Genomic DNA, 27,071 nt, shown 5'->3' with positions numbered 1-27,071 from the left:
TTACGAGAATAGTCTTTTTCAACCAACTTCACAAAATGAGGCAGTTTCTCAATTCTACTGTATATATGTCTTTTTATGTTTGTTCGCGGATAACTTCGTCGTTTATGAACTGAACTGGATGATTTTTATTTTGTTGGAAAAAAAGATATTTCCAAAGTAGTTCCATTATAAGAAAATAAGGGTCTGATGATGGCAGACCAGAGAAATCGAGGGCAACTTTCAAAAATCGTAAGGGGGACTAGTGCATTTGTAAGATTTTTAGTATGTCATCACTAAAAAAGGTGAAAAAAAAATAATAATTAAAAAATACAATCGACTTCCATGTCACTACAAAGCAAAAATCAACTGAAACAAATTTTGGCTCAGCACATATCTCCGAAGCCGGCGCTCATATTAAACACGCTGTTTACGCCATTATCCAACGAAATATATTTAGCACCGACTTCAAAACCAAACCAACATCCACTTCAGCTACCCTCCACTCTACAGTGACACAGAAGTCGGCATTTATTTGTTATTTTTTTACAAAAATTACACTGTGTCGTATCTTTGTTCAATAACAAAATATTTGGTCATATTGCACTTTTCACTGGATGTGGCATTATGAATTGAATACATAATTCTGTTATTGATCGATTTAACTATGATCGAAAGTTATTGATATCTGACCAACTTACGTTGTCAATACAATCGAATGATTGTTTGATGACAACTTGTGTTTATAAACTTCTGTGATTGGCTAAAACTCCACGTGATATAAGCTCGGTCCCGCCTTCAACGAACACGTTACAATTTCAATATCAGCATTAAATATCAGCATCTTTTGTTGCGGATGCGGCTGCTGATGCTGATATTTAAAAGAAAGCTGATAATCAGCGGATGCTGATGCTGATGCCGATATTCGCAACAACCCTAGTACGGAGCTCTCAGTGAGCGAGTTCAACTTGCTCTTAGCCAATTATTTGTTAATGCGACGATAAAGCACGAAATCTTTGTTACTTTCGTGGTGCTTATATAAAAATACACCATGTCTGTTGTTTTGTTTAATATAGCGATTTGTATAATACGCGGAAAACTGCTAGTCCGCTCTGAATATAGAAATGAATCGCGTCGCCATAGCAAATTGTACGACTACATCTGCTCGCAACAACTTCAGAGCGGACTGGTTTGGCGCGGACTATACTATTGTTAAAGTACTTATTTTGCTCTTGATATTTAATAAAAGTATGCAATGCACTGATTGCAACTGGTCAACAAGTTGTCCCAAATAGTAGCAAAGAATAACACGAGGTATCTCAAAAAACAGGGCTATGTTTATGTGAAATCGGGGACTGAGCACATGATATGAAATATGATGCATGTAAGTCCGTTTATAAAAGTGGATGGGGCTGAGCTATGCTCATATGTCTAAGAAAGGCGAAGATTCGAAGATATTTTTGTAACATACCTTTAGAATAAATCTTATTCTCGTTAATTCTTTAAACATATGGCCCACTAACTCATTTCTGAAATAGAATACCAACTTCCTTGGAGATGCAGAACGGTTTTAGTTTACTGTTTATAAATGGCCTCGGAATTTCTTGTGCTCGTGTGAGTTAAATATAGATTCTGAAATATTTGCCACATGTGTGTTACTAAGCTATCATAGAAATATTTTATGCACATTATTTCGTTGTATCTATCGACATATCATATTATATCAATGTATATCATTTCATGTTTTACGCAGCTAAAAATACTAATAATGTGAATAATTCTTAAGTCATTTCACATTGTCTTCGTATTTACAACTTAATTTTGTGAATTTGATAATAATTTCCTAAAGTAAGTAATTGTTGTAAAATTAAAACACCTAAATTAAAATGCAAGAGACCATTTTTATTCCGGGGAGTATTTCTGTGTATGGTGAATGTGGTGTGGTGTGTAATGATAAGTCCAGATTTCTTAAATAACATGGCCAGGTATTAGACCATTCATTATAGTCAGACTTGATCGAAACTTTATTTGAACAAAGTATAACATGAATACATGGTATTCATTACAACATTCGTGGCTTGCGCCGCAGTACACTTCCGACGGGGGACAGTTTTAGTACTACAGTTGTTGGTATAGTAGAACTATATTTTCATTATATATAAATTAAAAAATGGAAACAATAAATTACATAAGTGATATTAAATTAAATAAAAAATTGATCGGTTCGCATGGAGTTTAATCCGATGTCACGGAACCGAACGGCCGGGCGGTGTGCACCTCCGTGGTTAGCTCCTCAGTCGATGGTATTGGAATTACGCGGCCTCGCCACCCTCCTCCTCCTCGGCGCTGGCGGTCAGCATGGCGATGAGCTTGCCGGTGTCGATGAAGCCCTTATCGTCGATGTCCATCTGGTCGTACGCCTCGTCGACTTCGTCGGCGGAGAACTTGTCGCCCCAGGTCATGAGGGCGTGCCTCAGCCTCTCGGAGTCGATCTTGCCGTCGTCGTCGAAGGTCTTGAAGGCGTTGATGACGACATCGTCCTCGTCGGAGCCTCCGGACATGCGGTTGGCGAAGAGGGTGAGCAGCTGGGTGAAGTTGATGGGGCCGGACGCTTCGCCGACCATCTCGTCGAGCTCCTTCTCGGTGGCGAGCCTACCCAGGGAGTCGAAGGTGGCGCGGAGGTCGTTCTTGCCGATGATGCCATCTTTGTCGTGATCCATTAGCTGGAAGGCCTGGGAAATAAAAGAGATATAAATTACTAAACGTTTTAGTAGATAATGGTTAAAAATGTGATAGTTTTTCAAATCACAAATTGAAATCAATACGTCACGTCTTCTGTGCGCTATAAGAGGAATCATAACATTTACCGGCGTCGGTGTGTGTTTATAAAACAAACAGCAGAGCACGAGCTAAACAGTCTTGATTAATAGTAATAGCTCTAAGGAATGAATTGTACTAAGAAAATATGCATAAGACATGGATATAATTCGTATAATAAAAAAATTGATGACACTAACAATTGAAACAATTATATGTCAAGTTTTTGGTATAGAATCAGTACTTGTGTGCACGTATTCGGTGCTTACCTCTTTGAATTCAGCGACCTGCTTCTGCGAGAACATAGAGAAGACATTGGATCCAGTGCGCTTGGCCTTGCGGCTGCCGCGCGAGGACTGCCTCTCACCACCGCCAGCAGCGGGCGCCTCCTCAGCGGGCGCTTCTTCTTTTGCCTTCTTCTTCTTGATCTTCTTTTCCTTATCCGCCTGAAGAGAAATATTTTTTTTCGTCAGTAAGATGCTAGTTTTTTAACATATGGAAGTTTATCTTTTTTCACAAAATATTCCAAAGTGGACGAGCTCGCCATAAGTATCAAAGAGTTTAAAAGAGCTTGATTTCTCCATTTATTTACGTGTTTACCTTTCGTTAAGTCTTCAACATTTTTCATATGATTTTCTTTTCAATAATTTTATTAATAGATGATTAGGTAACATTTTTGTTAAGGTTGTCTATAGATTCTTTTATGTGTTCGCGAATTGACTCGTTTTAGTTGTATAAGATAATTTATCAATTGTATTTTTTTGGGGTTTTGCCATGTTAAACATCTTTTGTAGATTTTCAATGCCCGGCCAAAATACGTGTCGAATAATCCCGAAAGAATTTCAATATATTATCCCTAATCATCAATCCAATGCAGTTTCTTCTAAACTTCGCGTTAATTGATTCGATTAATCAGAATATCATATTCCGCGCGTGCCGTTAATAATTCTATTTTTAAATTCATTTCACGGTTTGCTCCCAGATTTAGGCGTCGAGGCGCCTTTATATTTAGACTGCAATCGGCGTCCGCTTACACGAGCCAGCTCCGACTGTGTATTACGTAAAGCATCAGAAATAGATTCATTTGCTCCAATTTAACTCGTTGCCATCCCATGCTCTTTATGAATTTCATTTTATTTTTTTATTTTTGACAAAAACAGCTCGAAGTTATTACATTCGCGATGTTAATTGTTTTAAAAAGTTTCAAATTGTTGTCTATTTTTTTTAATTTGTTTATCTAAATTGAATTTGGTTTATTTTTTAAGTGCATTTAATTGGACAAAGATTCATTTAACTTTAACGGATTTCCATGGTTAAGACGATTATTGCAATTATTACTTTATTTTTCGTTTTATTCTTACTATAAGATCCGATTTGCTTATAGATTAACGGCGTTCGCGAAAGCAACTTGTTATACGTCAGATAATTTTTCACCGAGTTCACTTCCATTGTTTACAATTCCACCACTTCCTTCACATTTCACTTAATCACTTGTGGCCTCACTCGTGTCACTTGCACTTACCATTGTGCTGTTTGTTGGATCGACGAAAGAGAGACTGAACCGCTCGGCAGTCCCACCCTGACTCCGAGATTTCGTTCCCTCTCGGAGATCCTACAGGCTCTCCCCCCTCCGTCTCCCGCCTGTTGCGCACACGATTCCATATATAGTTCGTCAAATGGGATAGCTACAAGACGAATCGGCATCAGAACAGTTCGGTTCGCTCACGGGCTCAGCCGCGCAGCCATTGTACAAATTTAAAAATATCTCACCTGCGACCGAATTTCACTTTTCAAACGGGATGACTTGATGGACTAAATAATAATCTGCCGGGAATATGAGTCAACGGAATAAAAATATGTTTATATTCTAGAGTAATTTTGTGGATTCAGTTTCTGTGAATGTCCGTCTATTTATCTAAATATTTTTATTCTGGGAATTTATGGCTCTCTACTATAATTGTTCAATATCGATAAAAAATGGTAACAATTTAATATTACAACTGATCAAATAATCTCAGTAAAAATGTTGGCAGCACTCTTAATTTTCCATAAAAATAAATTAAACGACATGCATGTAATGTATCGCAATGATATGAATTTCTCGTATAATTTTATGCTATCATCAATCTATTTCTTTAATCTTTTTACAGACTGCTACTATTTTATATTACTATGTAGAGTTTAAAATATTTCGCTTAGCTTTGCAATGAGGCTTGCATTTGTTTTTATCTACCTTGGCATTGAATTTGAAAGAATCTTATCCAGATCCTTGACCTGTACACATAATAGGATCAACAGTATACTGAATAAAAAACTAAGTTTAAGGTCAATGGTGCAATGATCTTTTAATATTATTTCATGAGTCGTTTAATGAGACGCGATGACACAGTTTGATAAACGCATGAGATATTTACTCATGTTGTCATTTGGTCTGCCAAATGCTTAATAAACAGTATTTATTTTAAATTATACATATTAGAATTAGGAGTATTTCTTATTACAACGAATTTTGCTTTCCTTATTTAATTACGAGTAAATTTGTCAATAAATGTAAAATTACTTATTTGAATAAAAGAACAATTTATTTAACAACCATATCCGTAAGTAATCAAGAATCTCCCAGATTTTTAAAGGTTTCATTATCATTTTTCGTAGTCCTTGGTAGTGTTGAAAAGAAAGTGACCAATATCATAATTATGTGTATATTCATAATGATTTCTGTTATGCTGACATTAGTTTTATTTTTATTACTCGTTGGTAATGTATCTGTGTCGCAATATTTGATAATTACTACTTAATGAAATTTCAAAGGTGATGATGGTGAGCGCTTTGTGGTTCGACTTTAGAGGCACTAACGCCACTCTTATATCCGCCTGGTAAAAGCAGTGTTAAGCGCAATGTATTGCGGTTTCAAGGGTGTGGTTCCCCTAATACATCCTTGAAATGATCCGAGCGCAGTTACTTATCCGAGGCATTCCAACTTATTCCTCGGGGGTAACGCATCAGTGGCCGACCTCACATAGGACATTTGTCTTATCTAGGATTGATTACAGATGTCCATGGGCATCAGGTTTACCATAAGGTTGACTTCATGCTAAATTGATATCATAAAAAATCACGTGTATATAAACGTGTTTTAAGCACTTTCTACAGCAATTGCTTTAAATGGAGCATGCATCATAGCTGATCTATTTGTAATTAAGTGCGTTGTTGGCTCCCTGTGATTTAGAATCTCGAATGGTTATCGATGCCAATAATTTCTCAATCGGAATAATAATAGAAACATCTATTTTAGTGTTATTTCTAACGCCCATTATTATTGATCAATCCGTCCAATGTTTTCCTACCAAAGATCGATATTTGACAATTGCTAGAAATTTTGATATTTTGTATATAAAATATCGCCAGATTAGGCAGTAAAATCGAGCGTCTATGTTTCAATAAGTTACAATAAGAAAAATATTATCTGTCAGACATGTATTTTTAGCAGTGATAGCCAGGTGGTTAAGAATCTCGGTCTCTCGTTCAAATCCCAGGAACGCACCTCTGATTTTTCAAAATTGCGTATTAGAAAATTAATTATCACTTGCTAAACGGTGAAGGAAAACATCGTGAGGAAACCTGCTTACCTGAGAGATTTATAAAATAAAAGAAAATCTCAAAGGTGTGTTTAGTCTACCAATACGCATTTGGCCAGCGCGGTGGACTATGGCCTAATCCTTCTCATTATGAGAGGAGACCCGTGAACAGCAGTGGGAAAGTAATGGGTTGATGATGATGATGTATTTTTAAACCGCATTTTGAAATGATTTTATGTTCGTTTTTATCAAATTTTGATGCATTAATGAAACTGAAAATGTTGTTTCTTAGAAGTATATACCTACCTACGTAATAGAGTATAAATATATTTGAATTATATATATTTGATATTTTTGTGGCAGCATTATTAAGTAAACTAATACTACGAGTCGAAACACGGTTAAATGTAGGTATAAATATTTTTAACGTAGGTGCGTTTTTAACATCAATACCTACAGAAAAATCCGTGGAAAGGTGAGTTCGATCACTAATGTTCCTATAAGTCATCGATGGTTCTGACACAGAATTAAAGTATGAAAGCTTGATGAATGAAGTTACGTGTGTGAATGCTAAAGAGTGTTTGAAATACCTATTATAAAGAACAGTCCCTAAAGACTTAAAAAGTAATACTGTAAAAATTGTTTTAACTTATAATTTTATATAGAGTGATGAAAATAAAGGTAATGCGTATGGCTGATTAGATGATAACCCCAATTAGAACGATTATTATATTTGCTATATCATTAAAGAGCATCGCTTTCGGACTCATAATGCCATAACGACATTTAGTCCGTTCATTTTACGATGTTTTGCCTGGCTGGAAATCAAACCTACATTTATATGAGTCAGGCAGCAGACCGATGTGGTAATCATGTCACGCCAGTCTCCGTCGTCGGTTTTAGAGTTAGTGCGTTTACGACGCTAAACTAATATGTTTATTGTAGTGAAGTATGTTTCCATATAAAATATCCAGGTACGAAAAACACGGCTCGATATTCGAACGGTGACCTATCGGTGTGGATTACAATAGCCCTATTTCGATGGCGTGAGTAAGTGCTGAAAATAGCGCGGGATGAGCCGAATCGAATGGCGCGGGCGGCGCGCGCTGATGGAGACCACGCCGAGATTATACCATAATTATTCTTTGGAATCCCTCCTCACTATGTTTTGAGGAATTAGCAAACATTAAGACAATAACCAACACGCTAGGATTTTCTTTAGTGGGTATGTACCACTTCATGGGTAGTAGAGTGCTTCGGTGGACTTCTTTCAACTGAACGGAATGAATGAATTCTAATCGTAATGATCATAGATAGATTGATATTTCGGAGAGTTAAGTTAAATTCTTCAGTTCTCGTGTAATGCAAGTTAGATACGAAAAAAGATTTTAAAAGTATCTAAGTTTAATTACCAGACACTTTTAACAAAGATTTGGTATAAAATCTTCGGCTAAATAAGTTGCAAATACAGCATCTATCCGCTAAGTAAATTGTTGTAATCGTTGTTTAAAGTTGTGAAAGAAAATTGTCAGCACGTATTTCAACAGGCGAATAGAAAATTTCAGCACAAGACACTGCTGCAATTAGAATTAAAAATATGAAACATTTTCTATGAATTCTATTAATTCGTTTTGGTAATAACCAAACACAACTAAGCCACGAAGTACAGTTAAATATAGTAGCCTGGCCTGTAGTGTACCTAGTAGCCTGGCCTTGGGTGGCGATTTAGGCGAAGTTGAGACAGTTGCATATTAAATTGCATACAGATTTTAAATGAAATATACAGTGCAGGTATATATTTCATTACAGCTAGCGGCCAGTTGGGCCAGATTTTTTCTCAGCAAGGTCAAATGTCCGTGACATTATTTCAAAACCTTTTTATAGATGAATGATTCATTGTTTATCAATGTTAGTCTGTCCCGTTGTTATGTATAGATCCAGCGCTATTGAATATAACGTGAATGCGGATTTCAGAAGCCGTATTACAATATGTATTGTAATCGTCAGTTCTACGTCAGGGTACTGAGCTGGAGATGTATTGGGAATAAATCATGAGAAATGTCTTGAAGTGAATGTTCACGGTGTTTATAACACAATATTATTTACATGTCATCATCATCATCAACCCATTATTGTCCCACTGCTGGGCACGGGTCTCCTCTCAGAATGAGAAGGCTTAGGCATGTGCGTATTGGTAGACTTCACATACCTTTGAGATTTTTTTATAAATCTCTCAGGTATGAAGGGTTCCTCACGATGTTTACCTTCACCGTTTAAGCAAGGGATAATTAATTTCTGATACGCACCTAACTAAATCAGTGCGTGCCTGAGATTTGAACCTCAGACCCCTCTATCGAGAGGCCAAGTTTCTTAACCATTAGGCTATCACTGCTTTTCCTAACCACTAGGCTATCATTTACATGTACTTAAACCTTTTCTTTAAGATTTGCTTCCCGAGTAGTACAACTAGATTAAGAACTCGAAGGCTTTCGATAATGTTACATTTAGGTCTCATGAGGTCCTCTATAGTATGGCAAAAAAAAATCTGTAGCAAAAGTATAGGTATATGAAAGTTCTTATTAATTTAAAATGGATTGCGGAAGTCTTTGGGTTGTTACGATTTAAGATCGAGCTATACTGTTACTTCCTGTAACGTATTTATTTATTATTGATTGATTAAGTCTAAGATACTTAAAGTATCTTAGATTTTGTCGCTTTAAATTCACTTGTTTTCTACATTGTTCCTGAATACTCAGAAGTAATCTCACAGCATCCATTGTTTGTGTGCTCGAGGCACGCGTGTTTACCCCAAACACATGGTCGAAATGTAAGCTAATTGGTATGGGTCAGGTGTGGACTACGTTACCTCATGACGTCAGACCACCTCTCTCTCACTCAGGCCCCCCTCTCGCTCACTAAGTTGTAAGACCTGAACCACTGCCTTTCACTTAGTGTGATACGGAGTTACGACAACATAATATGGTTCCAAAAGTAACTTGATAAATAATATTCTTTGTTTAAAAAATGTAAGTGAAAAGTTAGAAAATGTGCAACTGTGTTAGTCAAGTACCAAAGTTTTTGCTAGTGTTAGTAATTTTACTTAATGGTAAGTATTCGATAGTTTCGAATTCTCGGAAAGTCATTGAGCGCGATTTCTATTGAGTATCAATTGCTATGTGTAATCATATGTAATGATTGTTCGGTAATGATAATAGTGATATAATGATTATAACAAAATGATCAACAAGTAATCTATTAATAGTATATAGAAATTAACTATTATTATTATTATTATCAAACGCCTTTCGAATTATATTGGCTTATTTACTATGACGTAGCGATTTTGTTTTGTTAATATTTATTTTCCAGTTATTTACATGTGGTTTAGAACAGTTTTCTTTTAATAAATTATACACTACGTAATTGTTTAGCTTCCTATAATCGCACGCAAAGTTTTATAAAAACTGAAAATGACAAGAAAATAATTAGTCAAAATTAACTAGCTAAACAGAGAAAAATATTTGATTTCTAGGATCAAATTCTCTCGTTCTTCGGGCCTACTTATCTCAACATGGTCTCCACGGGGAGATCGAGTTCTCAAACAAAAACGACACCCTCATCAGCGTCAGAACCAACTTGAAACCAACCCTCCAGTACCCTGACGGAGTATGGAAGTGGGCTATACACGAATTCCCAGTGGACTACAGAGACCTTTCGAATGAAAGATGTTCCGAAGCGAATCTTGGCAAAGAGTTAATAGATTTAACTGAAGAATTAGGCTATCTAGTGGTACCTGGTAAGGACCACGCTGAGTATGAAAGCAAGAACAGTTTAATAGGTCCCTTAGGCTTATGGGGTAAAAGTATACGTTTAGAATCAGCTGAAAGAGACCGAATAATATGCGCCTCTATACTCGCAACTGAAAAACATTATGAAAAGCATGCGATGGCAAGGTTCTTCTCTCCCATAGCCGGGGTTTTAAATTTCCACTGGATTTATTCGAAAGAATACGATGAATCTGATTCTTATATCCAAGCAGATTTGTATCACACGAAAGCTGTAAAGAATGTTGAGTTTACCGAGCATAAATGGAAGTTGTTCGTGACTGATATCTTTGATTCTGATAAGGGTGCTAATCATGAAGACAACTGTAATGTATTGGAAGCAGTCTTCGATCCTGACAACAGTGGAGACGGCATGAGCGTCGGAGATCTGGACAGTCGTTTAGGTCTTGTCAAAGTAGCTGCCGATGCTAACATAATGAAAGTGAGAACGTTGTACAAGAATGAAGTGATTGACATCCTCAGAGCTGATATGGAGGTGACGAAGAGGAATCTGTACGTGGTGATTTATGATAATAGTCACACTGAAAGTTTTTTGGCCTGCGCTAAGTTGAGGTTAATACCCCCGAAGAGTACAAAGTAAGTATTATATCAACTACGTTATGACATAACATTATGTTGCCTGATTGGTAAATTATTTTTATAACCTCATTTTTGAATTGAATTGTTGACTTTTTCATAAATAAATATTAAGTACGTAACACAACAACAACCAAGAATAAGTTAACTATGGACATAACATAAATCAATAATTTATCATTTAGTTCTTTGCATACCCGGGGATTGAATATCAAACTTTCAGCGAAGGGTACGCGCATATGACCTCGTCATACGTTATTAATATCGTCCTTATTATAAAGGTCATTTTCTAACTGGAACTTTTCTAAATTCAGAACTCTAATCAACATGGACGGAATACGTGGAATGGTGGAGTTTACCCAGCATTCGCCATTCGATCCGACCTGGGCGAACTTCCAGTTGGGTGCTGCGGACATGGACTACGAGTCCAACCTCCGATTCGTCGGCTCCATGCTCCAGTACAGCATCAGGGAGCTCCCGCCTAAGCTACTGGACGCTAGCATGGTTGACCACATTTGTAATACCACGGGGAAATTGTATAATCCAACTAATATTGAGGCTAAGGATGTTCCGCCGCCAGGTAAGACAATATAGCAAGTAGCTCTTTAAGTACTGTATAGTAGTGTATAGTCTTAATCAGAAAACAAATAGAGGTCTGTGGTTAATCCAAAAATAATTATAACTGAAATCCTACTATCAGTTTAATTTTAAAATGTTGTCGGGATTAAGCTTCGATCAACAATCGAAGGTATCAAGCAGATGTACGAGTATATTATAAGCCAATTTAAAAAATCATAAGCGTCTTAATATAACATAATAAAAATAAATAGTATTGAATATTGTTCCTCGTATTACAATTCAAACATGGGCTACATAAGGGTTTACAAATTGAAATATTAGACAATTTCCGAGAATGACTTTTGGAAACTGGTTCACCTTACTATGTAAGATGTTTCGCAAAAATATTTTCCATCTATTCTTATTCCGTAAGCCTAAATTAGCCGAGATCTCGGCCGGTCTCGGTGCTCGCCGGTTTCTTGGTACGCGGCCAATCGGTGGAAGTTTACGTTTTTCAGTGCGTCAGCATGTTACTATGGAATTCGGATGATTACATCCGATTGCTCCAGTGGCATTCGGTATTTGTTGATCTGGAGGTAATGCATTCGTTGCATGTTGCGAAGGTTACGTAGTTTTATGTTCTCGATGCTGGAATGTTTATATCGGCAATTTAATTTAAGTTATAGCTTCCTGAGATTAATTTAAAAACATTCTACGACTAACGATTAACGATTTTTTAAAAGAAAACATGAATTTAATAATTGGTGGCTGTGATTAAACGAAATGTTAAATTGCCTATCACAATCGACGAAATTAGGAGCACGAATAATGAAACAAATTGGTTTTTAATCATTGTATGATGTCTAGCATTTAATCTATTAGAGTTTTTTTCTTGTGCCTTTTTTAAATCCAGATAGATGAACATGCATCATATTTAATTTTCACTGTCGATTTGAACGACAAACTGTATGATCTTAGACTCTCTCTCCAACTTTCCACCCTCCCACCATACCTTTAGGGGGGCGTCACAAAGGGTCTACCTTCTCACTTTCTATTAACAAATCTTTAAATTACTTTATTATAAGGCATGGGCACCCAAGACCAGTACCCAGTGGGCGACCTCCTGGGCAAGTACAAGGATCGTACAGAGTACCTAAACCACAAGTACTTGCTGCCCGGTCTTGCGAATGAGCTCAGCGGCGCCTACTGGGACGTGTTCCTGCCGCTGGGCGGCATGATGAGCGTCCTGCACAGGGCTCTGGTGTTGACGAGGTGAGAGGTTTTTAATGTGGAGAGAACAATGAGAAATTGTAGCCTTGTTTAGATTTATTTATTTAATAGGGAAACAAACAATTCATACTATATAACATAGGTAAATGGTTCATAGATATAACTCAAAGGCAATAATAAGATGGCCGGGTTATTGGTAAATACCGGGATTTTGATTCATTGTATACGTATAGATTTTCTCTTACTGTATTTAATTTATACAACCTAATTATTTTTGAAGTAATGCAAGATTATATTAGAATCTAGATTCTCTCCAAGAACACGAAACATTGTAACTGATGACTTAAAAGTTCCATTTAACATAATGAATGTTCCTCTACCTATGTACAAGTATGTCTATGACTAGTGATCCAGTAAAAATATAGTACTTATATAGACTGAAATATATTATGCACAATTTCTAATGACCCTTAATTTGAATCATCAATAGGAGGCCTCCGCGTCGGGAACTCTGTGGTACCATCCTGCAGTACGAGCCGGGCACGGAGTATCAGACTCCGATGATGTCAGCGGAGGTCATTCTGAGGTACCCGCTGGTCGGTAGAGTCATCTTCCGGCAGCCGCTCGACCGGCCATGGGAAGACACCACTATTATCATCGAGAGCATGGTAATGAAACTAATTACATATTTTTTGTTTTATTTTTGTTTCCAGAATATTTTTTGGAAGCGCTACCTTTTGACTAGATGGTTTCTTTCTTTTTATGAAAGGGATTGGTACGGTCTTGTTTTATCCCTATTTTCCCTTACATTTATTTTTCTCTCTCTTATTTGTTCCTTTTCTTCTCATTTTTATGCCCTTTTCTTCTGTTTTTTATGTTCCATCTGTTATGTTTCAACTGTCAACCATGATCACGATTCCTCTTATTCATTCTTAATCAACAATCATGACAATGTTTTCTCTTTCTATCCTCTTAGTTAGCCTTAGTTAACCCCCAATTCCGTGACACAGGTGCACGCGGACGGCGCAAGTGTGAACAACACATTCGAGCACCGCTGGTCGCTAAACGAGCACCCACCAGGCCGGGACTTCTACAACTGGACGGCGCGGTGCCTGTCTGCCGGCCGTCTGCTGGAGCCGCACGGGCTGGACGTGGACGCGCGCGAGCCCGGCCGCCACTGCCGCCGCGGGCTGGAGGGGCTCTGCCGCCTTGGGGATCTTACCACCAGGTACGCTACTCACATTTGTTTTTTAAGCTGACCTTCCTCTTCTTTTATTCACTTTATACGTTTTATTCATGTCGTTCATAACATAATTTCGTACATTATTTTTGCTTATGTCTTGAATTTTTATTCGTGTCAAATATTTCGTACATTTAACACTTTCATTTAACTCATATTTTTCATGTATTTCGTTTCATTTATTTCACTTATATTTTTCATTTAATTCAGTTATGAGGTTCTATTTATTTATTACTTATCATTCAGTTTATTCATTTCATATGTTTCATTAATTTAATTAATTCCTTTCATTGAATTATCGTAATTCATTGTTTAATAACATTTTATAAAAAGAAAAAATTCAAAGGTATGTGAAGTCTACCAATACGCACTTGGTGAGCGCGGAGGACTATGACCTAATCCTTCTCATTCTGAGAGGAGACCCGTGCCCAGCAGTGGGACAATAATGGGTTGATGATGATGATGATGATTTTAACCTTTATATAGTCTTTATCCTTTTTCTACCATTTTATATTGATAACCTAATAACATTTGAACAAATTTCAGGCACGGCACACTAGCAGTGGCGGGTAAGAAGCGTGACAGCGCAGTGTTAACACGACGTCTGTTCACGGACAACATCGTGTCGCTGGCCGGCAAGTACACCATCATGAAGCGCTCGCTCGTCATCTACGACGACCACGGGCCCGTCGCCAGAGGAGAACGGATGGCTTGCTCTATGTAAGTGGAGATGGAGTGTTTTTAAAAGTAAATATAATAAGAAGTAAGGATTTCAGAGGTCTCTTCTTGGGATTAAGTAGCGATTTCGTTTGGAAAGGTAAATATATTTTTTCAGTTTTGATTGTCACCAAGGTCCAGTTTCTGTTCTACACGTGGGTGCTTGAATACTTCTCTTTGTCTTTGTTTATAACAACCAAGATATAATTAATAATATCGCGACCTATGACTGTAGAAAATATTTCTTGCTGGGTAATTTTTGATTTATCTGATTAAGCAGTAAGTGTGAAGTTTATGCTTGTTTTCAGAATCAACGGCCTCCATCGTCGCAAAGCCGTTGTGCGGGACTGGTTCGGCAACGGAGACACTGTGTCAGTGAAAGGCCGCATCGAGATGGTCCAGCAGTCGGAGTATGACGTCACCAACGTGCAGGTCACGCTCGAGGGGCTGACTGATGAAGTCAGGAACTATAAGATACATGTGGTGAGTGTTAACAACTGCGATAGGTATGTATGTTAAGGATTTTTAAAATAAAAACGGAGGCAGAGTTTCTCAAATTTAATAATTTTCAAGACTTTTAATATTAGTATAAATTTAAGAGAGAGGTCCTCAAAGTTTTACATTATTACTTCATTTACAGGTACCTGTCGAAAGAGAACTAGAATTTCCCTGTGAAAAGACAACTTTGTATGACACGTTCAACCCTTTCAACGCTAACAAATCAGGCAATCCTCCGCCCACAAAAGGTATGAAACTGTGCAAATAATGACAAATTGATCGATACTGAGGTAACAACTTTAAGTTGTTACACGTATGAATAATACATTTTTATAAATTTAACCATTCGAAATAAGAAGTAAAAATATTATAATGAGTTAAATTCCGTTTTTATTTTTTGGTTTCTTTGTACGATTTATTTTCGATTACGATTACGATTTATTTTGTAATATGATGATTCGAGTACGATTTATTTTGTAATAGCTAGACTGATTTTCATTGTAAAGGTTGTGTATTCTGAAAAAAGAAAACTTCAAAAAGATATTTGTAAATGAGAATTAGTAAATGTAAAAGTACGTAAAGCAGTAATACCATTTGACTATTTAGGTACAGCAGACCAGTATCCTGTAGGAGACTTAGGCGACAAGTACGGCCTCCTGGAAGAGGTCAAGCGGTTAACCACCTTCTACAATGAGACGCAGGTGTCTCTGTTTGGACCCTACAGCATTCTGGGACGCTCAGTTGTTCTTTATAAGAAGGTAAGTTATAAAGGTTACAAATATTCAGTAAATTACAACTGTGTTTTTTTTACTACTAACTGTCTGAAACTGGGACAATTTAGAGGACTATGTATTTGTAAATTTTATATCTTCACACTTTACAGTTGTGCGATGTTTTCTGTTCATGCAAGTCATATTTAATTTCTATTACACGCATAATTTTGAAACATCAGAAGTTTTTTATGTGAATGAGCATGATTATGAACAATTTGAGCCATTTTGATGAGCTAGGAATTTTAGGTGGTTGGTAAAGTCACAAAATATTCTCATCAAATTGTTCACAAAGTTTATCTTAACGTTCCCCAGAGCCGCGACCGTCGCTGGGCGTGTTCCTCCATCGAGCGCGGCTACAGTCCGTCCGAGGCGCGCGAGATCCGCGGCATCGCGTCCTTCCACCACCCCGGCGGGTTCGCGTACGGCTACATCCGCATGACGCAGCTCATACACAACGATGGCAGCGCCAGCGATACTGTCATTGAGGTTAAGCTGCGACATCCTGGTGTTCGCGATCGGAACTTTGTGAGTTGCGATTATTGCTTACATGACGATGTGCCGTATACTGAGAAAGAGAGAGGCATAATATTGTCTAATAAAGGTCAAGATATATTCACAAACCTATAAGGAATTAGAATGGATGATGTAATACGAGGAGATATCACACAGTTGCAATCTTTGGCTAACTGATATCATTGGTAAACATAGGTACTCCAATAGTACAATAATAACTGTTTAAAACAGATTCCTTAACTTCTTTAATTTTTTTAATTATACTTAGTCAACAGAAGATGATAATGTATTGATACAAATAAAATATTTTCATTTTTTCATTATTCTTTCTTTAATTTACCTTTACAGACCCAGAATCACAATTGGGAGATCTTCGTGAACCCAGTGGGTGTGGACGCGGCCGTGAAGGTGACCAACACCCGTTGCGTCGCCGGGGGGTACCGGTGGAACCCTTACTTCACGCAGCTTGCTGACCCCCTTAATGTAAGTATAGAATAATAAATAATAGTTAGAAATACTTTTCAGATAGTATATGCTACTTTTGCAATGTTACTCGCCATTTGATCAAGAATTCAAGATGTAAATATGGAATTATTTATGTCTTAACAACTTATACTAATGAGAGTAACATTTTAATGAAATGTTGATATTTTTACCTTTCAGCATGATCTGTATAACCAAGAGTGCGGTGCGGACAATCCTCTCCGCTGCGACGTTGGCGATTTGACTGCAAGATTGGGAACCATATGTAAGTTTTCTAACTTATTCGTTTACTCTATCACCTTCCTATTGTTCTTTTGTGTTCATACAAATGTAATTAAGCCTGTATCAAATGTATGTAGTAGAGCATGTCACAACGAACTTTACACGATCGGATCTAACAAACGGCTGGATGAATTTCGACAGTTAAGGTGTCATTATATACGTCTCAATGACCCGAGTGTCCTTAGATAGGTGTTAGAAAAAAATAAATAGAATGGCGGATTTTTGGCGCGAAATAGTAACACATTTAAAAAAAAAAGTTAACTGAACCTATCGAATAGGGTATCAAATGAAAGGAAATTAAACGGAGATTATAAAAACATATTTGTATATATATAAAACAGCAAGGTGACTGACTGACTGACTAACTAAATGACTTTTTCATTTTTTAGAAATCAAAGTACAGCCAAAACCGCTCAACTTAGAGTTCTGAAATTTTGCACAAAGGCTCGCTATATAGCGTAAATAAGTACTAAGAAAGGCCTTTTGGAAATTCTACCCCTAAGAGGGTAAAATAGGGGAAAACAGAATTTTTGAAATCCTTTAATTTTGTAGCAACTGCTACAAAATTTAATATTTGGCTTTCTGGATAGGAACAAGGACACACCTATTTATCCCCATCCGAAAAATTAACCCCGTAGAGGGTAAAATAAGGGTAAAAAGTTCAATTAAACAATCGTCAATTTTGAAGCAAACACTATGAAATTTTGTATTTGGCTTGTTGGATAAAAATAATGTAATTCTACCCATTACGAGGTAAAATAATGACCGGAACTTTGAATAACTGAAGTTATATATTTTATGGAGCGTAAATGGTGGATTGTTTTGCGAAATAGTAACACCTTTTGAAAAAAGTTAATCAAACCTATCGAGTAGGATATCAAAATAAATGAAGGAACTTAAAAGAGATTACACATACATTTTATAATATATACATATATATAACTCATCGAGATGACTGTCTGACTAAATGAGTAGTGTTGCTGCGATAAAGATCAACGCAAAGGGAAACCGCAGAACTTTAGAGTGCTGGAATTTTACTAATACTGGTTCTTTATATAGCGTAAATGAGCAATACGAGGATAAATAAAATAGGATAATATTGTTTGAACATCTTTTGATTTTGAAGCAGATACCTACTATAAAACTTTATATTTGGCTTTCTGCATAAAAATAATAAACGGCCTATATCACCGTTTTTGGTAATTCTACTTCAGCTTTTATAGTGCAGTCGGGTTTTTTGATTTTTTAATTAATTACTTGTTCAAAAACTACTTTAGTTTTCTTAAAAAAACTTCCTTTCCCAGCGGTGGGCGGTGAGCGGCAGATGTTCATGGACAGCAACTTCCCGCTAGAGGGCACGGTGTCGGCGGTGGGCCGCTCCATCGTCATCTTCGGGCCGGAGAGGACCTCCGAGCGGTTCGCCTGCGCCAACATCCAACCCGATAAGGATATCATCAAATATGTCAATATTATGAAACCGCCTAGATTTGTTCTGTGAGTGAATGTTTGTATTAATTTAAGGCATGAAATTTACATGTGATTTATTTCATCTTCATATTAAAATTAGATTTTGATGTCGTTTCTAAAAGATAAAAAGACACAAAGTAGTAACTTAAGACAGAAATTTAAGTGGTATATACATCTGGATAAAGATATCGTTTATTCAAAGTTGATGGACGATACTTAGAGAGTTTCTTTTAAAGATATTCTTGCTTAGTCAATCTTTAGGGAAAGCAGCACATGTTTGTGTGGCTTATTTTTTTGGCTGAGATGTGCTCAAACTGAACTGACGTTTTAATATTAAGAAAATTTTCTTCATTAAAAATCTTCTGTTCTACCTTGAAATTCATCTAACTCGTCCGCAACATTTATTATCTTATCTTACATCTCATCTCAAGAAACTCATTGATTAATCGACAATTTACTATTAGTTTTCTCGTATTTATCTTTAAAATGTGACATCCGCAGGGGTGCGTTCCTCGCGGACATCCGCAAGGTGATGGGTGTCCCGGAGTGGATGGTGGGCGTGGACTCGCGGCGCACGCGGCTGCTGCACGCCGGCGCGTGCATCCAGGTGCTGCTGCACTTCGCGGGGCCCGACGCCAACCGCCTGGAGCTCGACTTCACCAGGTACGGGTTGACTTTTTATAAATAAATAAAATTTCTTTATTCAAAATAGGTTCTTTACATAGCACTTGTTGAATGTCATTACATCGACCACCACTTCACAAGGTGTTTCGTTATGGAGAACATAGTGTAGGAGGAGCAGACGAGCATGCAGTCAACCTGATGGTAAGTGGCTACTGCCGTCCATGGACATCTGTAATCAACCCCAGACAGGATTAGATATTCCTACAGAGTCCGGCCACAGATACGCTACTCTTGAGGACCAAGTTAAAAAGCCTCTGAAAAATATATCTCACTTACCACAACTGCACTTGTTTTTCCACCACATGGTTTTCATGACTATCTGATGATTGACAAATTGGTTACTCATGTCTAGTATGATACAGTAATTGTAAAACATATTAGAATAGTGGTATCAACACAGGCGTCATTTCTGTTTTATTTAAATGGACATTATGTGTATTTCAGTTGACGTCATTCCTATTGAAGTCTACGTCATTTGTATTCAGATTGACGTCATTTGTATTTATACCGACGTCATATTTAAACTTGGTATCTACTTCCAGATTGCTAGCGTCTGGTCGGTTGGACTCCCCCAGTATCTTCATCCCGGGCTTCGTGGACACCAAGCGCAAGCGGACCGTGTCCTATAAGCTTTGTGGTGTCACAGATCCCAATGAAAGGAAGAGTAAGTTAACTAGCTAACTATAAGGTCTCCGACAACATTAAACTTACATGATTGACGGCTTGGTAATCTTGGCAAACGAGATGGAAATTTGGTACCTATTTATTTACTTTTTAATATGGACGTCATAACAATAACAGATCCAGTATATTTGGAGAAAAATGTTCGAAAGATATATTATCACTAAATTAAAATAATTATACTACGTTTTATTTTGTTTTTACTTTTTAATTGTACCTACTTATTTTTTAAATACGTAATCATAAATAAAAAACGGTATTTGACAAATGATAATTCATTTGTCATTGTAGCTTTTTTGTTTCGCAGCACACTGTAGTCAATGGCTGTTTTATAACACTATTGCGTCATATTATTTAAGTCATTAATTTCAGTTACAAGCTTAATGTTGTTTTGTTTTTCAGAAACATCCTTCTTCTCCCGTCATCCCTCATCAGCCACGTTGCTACGTCCCCTGAGCTGGATATATCTACTATACCTCGCATTATTTATTATTAAATAATTCTTGTAAATTCTCAACAATTTTGTACAATTGATTAAGTATCATAAAGTTTTTATTAAATTTCTATACCGTGTTATTTTTAACCCTTAATGTTAACTATTCATTAAAGCTCGTTATTAATGCACAATCTATCGATAACAATCTTTGTTAGGCCAAACAATGGATATACTGATTATTAAAAACAGACGTACCGATTATGACTGAGCGAAGAATGGATTTCTAGTATTTAAGCCCACGCCAAACATTTCTGTCCTAGAAACTGAATGACGGATTAAGTTTTCTGTTCTGAGTGAAGATTGTGAATCGATAAATATGTACCTACAAAACATATAATGTTTAAAACAATGGGTATAAAGGTATTGAGCGCTTTTCATTATAAATACAAGTACCTACAGTATAATACGATCTAAAATAGTGAGAGAGTAAAACTTTTAGACAAATAATAAATTGAAATTAACATTAATAACGTAATGATCATTAGTTAAGTTCTAATATTATTTGAATGTTTTTGAAGGTGGTCGATTACTCTTTGTGGTTTGAGTCTGATGGCAGCACACCCACACCTATTTCTACATCATAACAGCAGTGTTAAGCGCTGGTGTATTCTGATTTGAATGGTGTGGTGACTTTTCCCAGGCGTTCTAGCTTAGTCCTCAGGGGTAGCGACGCACCTGTGGCCTACCACTAGTAGGAATATCTAATTCTATGTGGTTGATTACAGATGTCCATGAGTGGCAGTAGCCACTTATCATCGGATGGACAGCATGTGTCTGCTACTCCTATGTAATAAAAAAATATTCAGTAGCCAAATAGGATTCGAAATGTATAATCATTAATGTATAGTAGGTATCTAGTAAAACCAGTGTCCGGTAGTATTTTTAAATGGGGCAGTCATCTTCACTAGCAAAATCTAAGATAGACTTTCTAGATCAAGCACCACTTCATACTAAAGTGCTGATTTAGGAGTTTGTTTGTTTTTTGCGCTAAATGCGGATATCAGAGATCTAGCTTTATGCAGCATCACAGAGTGTTAAAACAATAGACTGCTTTCCCACTATATATAACTAACATTATTAGCCCAATATTTTCCAAATTTTTTGAACCACGTAAATACAAAGATATGTACTACTATCATTAGATGTACCAATTACAAAATCAAAGGTATAAAAGTATCGTTATTCTTTATGGTATGGATAAAGTTGTTGTAAGTTGATTTGAAACTATGACAGACATATTAATATAAAGTGTTTAAATTCTTCATTCATTAGCAGCAATACATCCGAGCATGGATAGTACTTAAGATTCACAGTATGTTCACAGAATGTTTGTTCGATACCTATTTAAAAACATAAATTAGATTTATAAGCTTCCGATATTTACTAAATTCTCTTAATACAAAAATATTAGGGAAGTCTAAAAGTTAAAAGCAGAACTCTAGACTTTACAATATAAACAGTGCTTCATAAAACGCATGCGCAAAACTCAAATCGATACTTACTTCCCTGAGCTAGCAGTAGACTTCGAGTTATTACGAAGAGATACTCCCAGCAAAATGCGCTTACGAACGCTTGTGATTCTCTCGTCATGGTTAATTTGTGTTTACGCAAATTTAGAGGGTCCATTCTTGTTCTTTGGACCCAAATCCCTCGACAAATGTCGGCGACCGGCCCTGAAATACCTAGATCAAGATGAATTGATGAAGATATATGAGGAGCAGGCTGCGATCGTCGTGTTTAACAACCAGGATTCTGTACCCCTGTCCAGTGGAAATTTCCCAAGGCTCAGGAAGATGCTGGAAGGTCTGACTACGCTGGTACTTCCACAGGATTTTCTGGATGTGCACCCCGATTATATTAGCAATGAAACGCAGGTTAGTGTCTTTTTGTTTTTGTTTGAGATTATCTAGTTTTTAATATTCTTAACTACGTACATGTATAATTAAATATCGAATAAGATATACAACTGATATAAATACTAAATCCTACTAAAACGGAGCATTACATTGAAGTGAAAAATAAACAAAACAAATCTCTGTTAACGTTATAGCAACAAAACGAGTGAATGAAATTTTGCCCTTGACTATATTTACTTTCATAGAGATTTTACTGTAAACCTTTTTTACTACTTGATAATATTATAGCGAGGAATTTAAATTAAAAGTCTGTAGTCAATCATTTACTATCTACTAGATACGGGTCTTCTCTCAAAATGAGAAGGATTAGGCCATAGTCTAATGCGTCACCTTTATATCAAGTGGAAATTATTGACGTACACGTATATAACTTAAAAAATCAGAGCTATGTGTCTGGGACTCGAACCTCGGATCCCTCGATCGAGAGGCCAAATTTCAACCGCTACGATGTCCACCGCCACCGTCACCGAATCGTCACTGAGAACGACATAATTTCGGGCCAATTTTAATATGACGTGACGGCGATAAATTGTCCACCGAGATGCGATATCGCCGGTTTATTTTCGATCTATCTACTCGAAAAATCGGCGGCCGATATGACGGTGCTCGGGTGGCGGACGTGCGGTGGACAGGCGGCTATAGTAAATGTAAGTACCGCTACTTCGGCGCCGTCATCAGGTTGACGGTGACGGCTTGGTGGCTGTGGACAAACGGCCTTAAGGCAATCACTGCTTCCTAAATTAAATGCCTAATAAGTTATACAAGTATATACCTGTAATATTCACAGCACCATAACCCGGAAGCGGTATTGTGATGAAGCGCCGTATTTGACTACTTTCTATCAGAACTTTTTTGTAAAGTAGTCCAGAGGTTGAGCAAGTGTTTGTCTCCAGGTATTAACACTTCAAGGTCCGTGGTCAGAGCGCGACGCCCAGATGACAGAAACCTTTGCTCGTCTGCAGGACATATACGGACCGGGGCGAGTCCTGGGGATTTTGGGTAACTATAGTTCATCTTATATTTGATGGCGAGAAATTAATCGATGAATTGACGTATCTAACCTCGGATAATAGTCTTAACGTTCTGTGTGTGCAAAAGCTTACAATTCGCAATCGGTCTCGGTGGATTTCAACACCGCGGGAGAGTTGAAAATTAACAGAAGAATGTAATGTAAATAAGTTAGTGTCATAAAAATACTCTTGTTTAAATAATACCTATGCAAGTAAACTTATCATTTTGAAGGTTTTATATTTCATCTATAGCTATATTTTGATCTAGATATATTATATAACTCCATACCGTGTTTTTGTTAATAATAAATTTACCCACTGTTTTGTCTGCTAAAAATCGGGTGAATTTAGATCTTGTTAAATTCCAGGAAATTCGGTGTCCCAAGCCCAGCCAGCAGACTACGTGGAGGGCGACTGGGCGCGCGTGCGGCGGCAGGCGGCCACGGAAGAGCCCACCAGCACCACGCCTGTTGAGGAGGAGAGACCAGTGAAGGCGCTGCAGAAGTTCGCGCTTTATAACGCTACGGGTGACTTGAATTTTGAAGATGAACTACTATGAGGGCACCATGATCATACGTATTCTTATTTTGGCCTAACAACAGTAGTGTTTAGTGGCGATGTGTTCTGGATTGAATGTTGTCGCAAGAGAGAGACTTTATGAGGCTTTTCCTCCAGGGTAGCGATCAATTTGTCGCTTATCTTATAGGTAGGACTTTAATCTTATCGGAGCCTTATTAAATGTGTTCTAGTGTGGCATGTCGATATATTAATCGTATATCTAGCGATACGTTAGAATGCTGTAGGGGCTAGCCCTTATTCTTGTAACTAGCATTTTGTTCATACATGTTATTACGGCTAAGAAATGCATAAAGCGCTAAAAACGCATAAAATCAAAACATACATTTCTTTACGAATATATTCAGAATGTAAGTCGCCATACTGACCTTGATCTATAAAATAAGACGACTTGAATAGAGATTCTGCAACATAGTAAGCAACAGGCTATAGATCAAGTTATAGGAACACGTTTTTTGGTACCTGTCAATAGAAATCTCGAAGCTATCCTTCCACTTTCATCGAGAAGTCACTTCGACAAATATAGTCTCTAGGTTTTCTTTTTCTAGACATGATGTAGGTGAAATCTCTCATATGCGTTTCAACACTCAACTTCTCCTGATTTACTTTACTTTCTATTCTTATTTTGTATCTAAATGTGATATGACTCCTTTCTTTTCCTTTTTCTATAATCTTTATAGAATCAGCGGCTCTACGTATAGATTAGAACTCTTAAACCAATTAAGGTAGGACTGATAACTGTTACTATATAAATGTACTGCAGTGATACCTTGTTTCCTATAAGCATGAAGACAGATCGCCTTCAAAAAGTGGACCTGCCATTCCATAATGGTTAAATCAGATTACACCGGTAATTTGCAATAAAGTTAAAGGCGGCGGCCCCTGTGGGCAAATTTCGTACTACTTTTATAAAAATCTTACACTCATAAATACATCAAACAATCTAACAGTAAAGTTAACGATTTCTTCATTAAGACTTCACTTTTATTTTGTTTACATTTATATCTTAACGATGAGGCAGTCACCGTCGCCTATAGACATTTGCAACACCATAGGAGTCGCCAGTGCTTCGCCGGCTTTGGAAGAGAGCTCTCCTTGCACCTTTTTTATATGATTTATATGATTCCAGGACCACCAGGCAACGGTGCTCTCTTCTACTCCACGGGTTGGCCCGAGCTGCGTTGGTCAAATAACACCGTGACCGTTCTGGATACACCGGTGGGAGTCGCCACTGTCAAACCCACGAGACTGTACACCATCCTCGTTGTCAGATTCGCTGATGGTGACAATAATAGGAACAGGGTAAATACTTCCCACTGACAATTAAAAAAAAAATACAGAAAATTATCAAGCCAGAATAAAAGTTTGTAAATACACTACGATGGCGCAATTAAGACATTTACTTCAGCATAGCCTAGGAAAATATCTATTTTCGACTTTGCATACTGCATGCGACTTTTCTTCAACTTATGGTTGGTTGTAGAATTCTATACACAACATCATATTAGAAACACTTATAACAAAAACATTTGTGAAATTATTGTTTTCATCGTTTCCAGATCACACTGGAGTTCAGCTTCAAGCAATCGGCAGGCTGGTGGACAGCAGTGGGCGTGGAAGTGAAGCGAAGCTTTGAAACGACCGGGCTGAACCTGCAAGCACCAGCGCCCCCTGATGCTCCGTCTGCTGTACTGGGCCACGCGTACCACTGCTCGCTGCCTCTCGTCTACTCTTCGGAAGAAGCTACTCTGACGTTGCCTAATGTGCGGGTAGGTATAGTTTTAGCAATAGAAGTACTAGTAATTAGTAGTTAATCAAATTAATTTAAGACCTATAGTACCGAATACTGTAGATTACATATACAACCGTTTAAGTAGGTCAGAAATAAGTTTTGGTAAATTACTTATTTTTATTGTTTTGTTATTTGATACTATCGACTCTTTCATTAGGACAGTTTAATAAATAATTAATAATTTGGTAATTATATTGTTGTTTTTTTCTGATTTCAGATGCAGCCATACATGGACAGCACTGAGAAGTTTGCTGACGCTTTTGACTGCATTGGTTTCACAAGTGTACCCATTTGGTAAGTAGCACTAAAGGGCAGATAGTCATAGTCTGAAGTTTCCTCTGGAGTTGACCATAGATTTGCACTCTTGAGAAGCAAGTTAGCAAGTTTTTCTGTACTACCTCGTTCCTTAATGTTGAAGATGGCGGCGCTAACACTATTAATGCACTTAGAAATATGCAGAGTGGTAATAATAGAGCTATCTATCTGAACCATAAAGGGTTCATCTATTTCTACAACTATTTATGTATTTAGTTATACGTTACTGTAAACCTAAGGTTTACAACGGGCGAACTTAATGCTTATTGGCATTCTCCACCTGTCAACCCTTAGTGATGGCGAAAAGTTGCGAAACATTGCAATATTTTGCTCCTTACTTTTTCTCCTTTTCATAATTTCCAGGTCAGGATTATTCGTGACGTCTATAATGTCCCTGGGTCTCTTCGTCTCCATCACGATGATCATGGACATCAAGACCATGGATCGCTTCGAGACCAACAGGAGCAAGCAGCTGACGATTACAGTCAGCGAATAATTCTGGATCAAGGATGCAACATTCCTTATATCATTGTTAATTTATCAGTAACAGTGCTTTCCATTTGGTGATCTCAACGCTCGTTTTTGTCGTACTACTTAGATTGTGGATTGATCAGTCTTGTAGCACAAACGTTGAATGTAACTTTACTAACGTTCCTGGCAAACATCTAAATGTCGTTAATATAAACAAATAAAATCGATGTCGACGTTAATTCAAATAGTTAAATCAAAGAAACGCTTATTTGTCTTTTGTGGATTGAAATGAGCAATGAAGTTTAAGTCAGTGAGGTTATTATAACATGGTTAAGGCAAACGTTAACACCTTAACGTTTGCCTTAAACATGGTTAACATGGTTATCGCGAGGATTATGATTACCAAGTGGAATTACGCTGACGTAGATAGACAGATGAACAGAACTAGACTTCTTGTTAATTGTTATCCTTACATCGTACTTAGAAATTAGTTTCTGTGGAGTTGTTTTTGTAAAGATGTGCTTATCAGAAACACCAGCCATTGAGGGTATTACTACTGCTACATGATCAACAAGAA

At 37.2% G+C, this 27,071-nt stretch overlaps 2 protein-coding genes across 3 annotated transcripts; one reads left to right on the top strand and one right to left on the bottom strand.

Moving 5' to 3' along the window:
- Positions 1-1,982: 1,982 nt before the first annotated feature.
- On the bottom strand, positions 1,983-4,440 carry Mlc2 (myosin regulatory light chain 2). The gene is made up of 3 exons (XM_073080180.1): positions 4,316-4,440; positions 3,063-3,239; positions 1,983-2,708 (listed from the first exon to the last, which is right to left on the bottom strand). Exons 1-3 carry the CDS (start codon positions 4,316-4,318, stop codon positions 2,289-2,291), a joined length of 600 nt encoding a protein of 199 aa, XP_072936281.1. The 5' UTR covers positions 4,319-4,440; the 3' UTR covers positions 1,983-2,288.
- Positions 4,441-9,302: 4,862 nt separating this feature from the next.
- On the top strand, positions 9,303-26,602 carry LOC140747756 (uncharacterized). Of its 2 annotated transcripts, XM_073080360.1 has the most exons (23): positions 9,303-9,477; positions 9,904-10,792; positions 11,107-11,372; positions 12,436-12,622; positions 13,071-13,248; positions 13,591-13,808; positions 14,367-14,540; positions 14,846-15,020; positions 15,178-15,283; positions 15,642-15,793; positions 16,121-16,333; positions 16,670-16,804; positions 16,985-17,069; positions 18,391-18,580; positions 19,055-19,216; positions 19,780-19,902; positions 22,024-22,288; positions 23,224-23,329; positions 23,709-23,867; positions 25,046-25,218; positions 25,476-25,685; positions 25,926-26,002; positions 26,387-26,602. In XM_073080360.1, exons 1-23 carry the CDS (start codon positions 9,417-9,419, stop codon positions 26,517-26,519), a joined length of 4,437 nt encoding a protein of 1,478 aa, XP_072936461.1. In that variant the 5' UTR covers positions 9,303-9,416; the 3' UTR covers positions 26,520-26,602. The 2 variants fall into 2 exon arrangements, with proteins under 2 accessions (XP_072936461.1, XP_072936452.1); XM_073080351.1 differs by lacking the exons at positions 22,024-22,288; positions 23,224-23,329; positions 23,709-23,867; ... (2 more) ...; positions 25,926-26,002; positions 26,387-26,602 and adding an exon at positions 20,321-20,450 and having other exon boundaries at positions 9,305-9,477; positions 19,780-19,901.
- Positions 26,603-27,071: the final 469 nt, after the last annotated feature.

This window comes from Epargyreus clarus, unplaced genomic scaffold (assembly GCF_041222505.1).
Source record: "Epargyreus clarus isolate Ecla_fem2 unplaced genomic scaffold, WU_Ecla_fem_2.2 ptg000002l, whole genome shotgun sequence".
NCBI classification, from domain to species: domain Eukaryota; kingdom Metazoa; phylum Arthropoda; class Insecta; order Lepidoptera; family Hesperiidae; genus Epargyreus; species Epargyreus clarus.
Note: the sequence above shows the minus strand (reverse complement) of the source record. Positions and strands in the feature narration are given on the sequence as shown.

Bases quoted from the DNA above. Each gene is read 5' to 3' on its own strand.
- LOC140747756 (XM_073080360.1), top strand. From the start codon at position 9,417: ATGTGCAACTGTGTTAGTCAAGTACCAAAGTTTTTGCTAGTGTTAGTA. The intron at 16,334-16,669 runs GTGAGTTGCGAT...TTACCTTTACAG, and splicing joins GTGTTCGCGATCGGAACTTT to ACCCAGAATCACAATTGGGA. The intron at 19,903-22,023 runs TAAGTTAACTAG...TTGTGTTTACGC, and splicing joins GATCCCAATGAAAGGAAGAG to AAATTTAGAGGGTCCATTCT.
- Mlc2 (XM_073080180.1), bottom strand. The intron at 2,709-3,062 runs GTAAGCACCGAA...TTTATTTCCCAG, and splicing joins AGGTCGCTGAATTCAAAGAG to GCCTTCCAGCTAATGGATCA.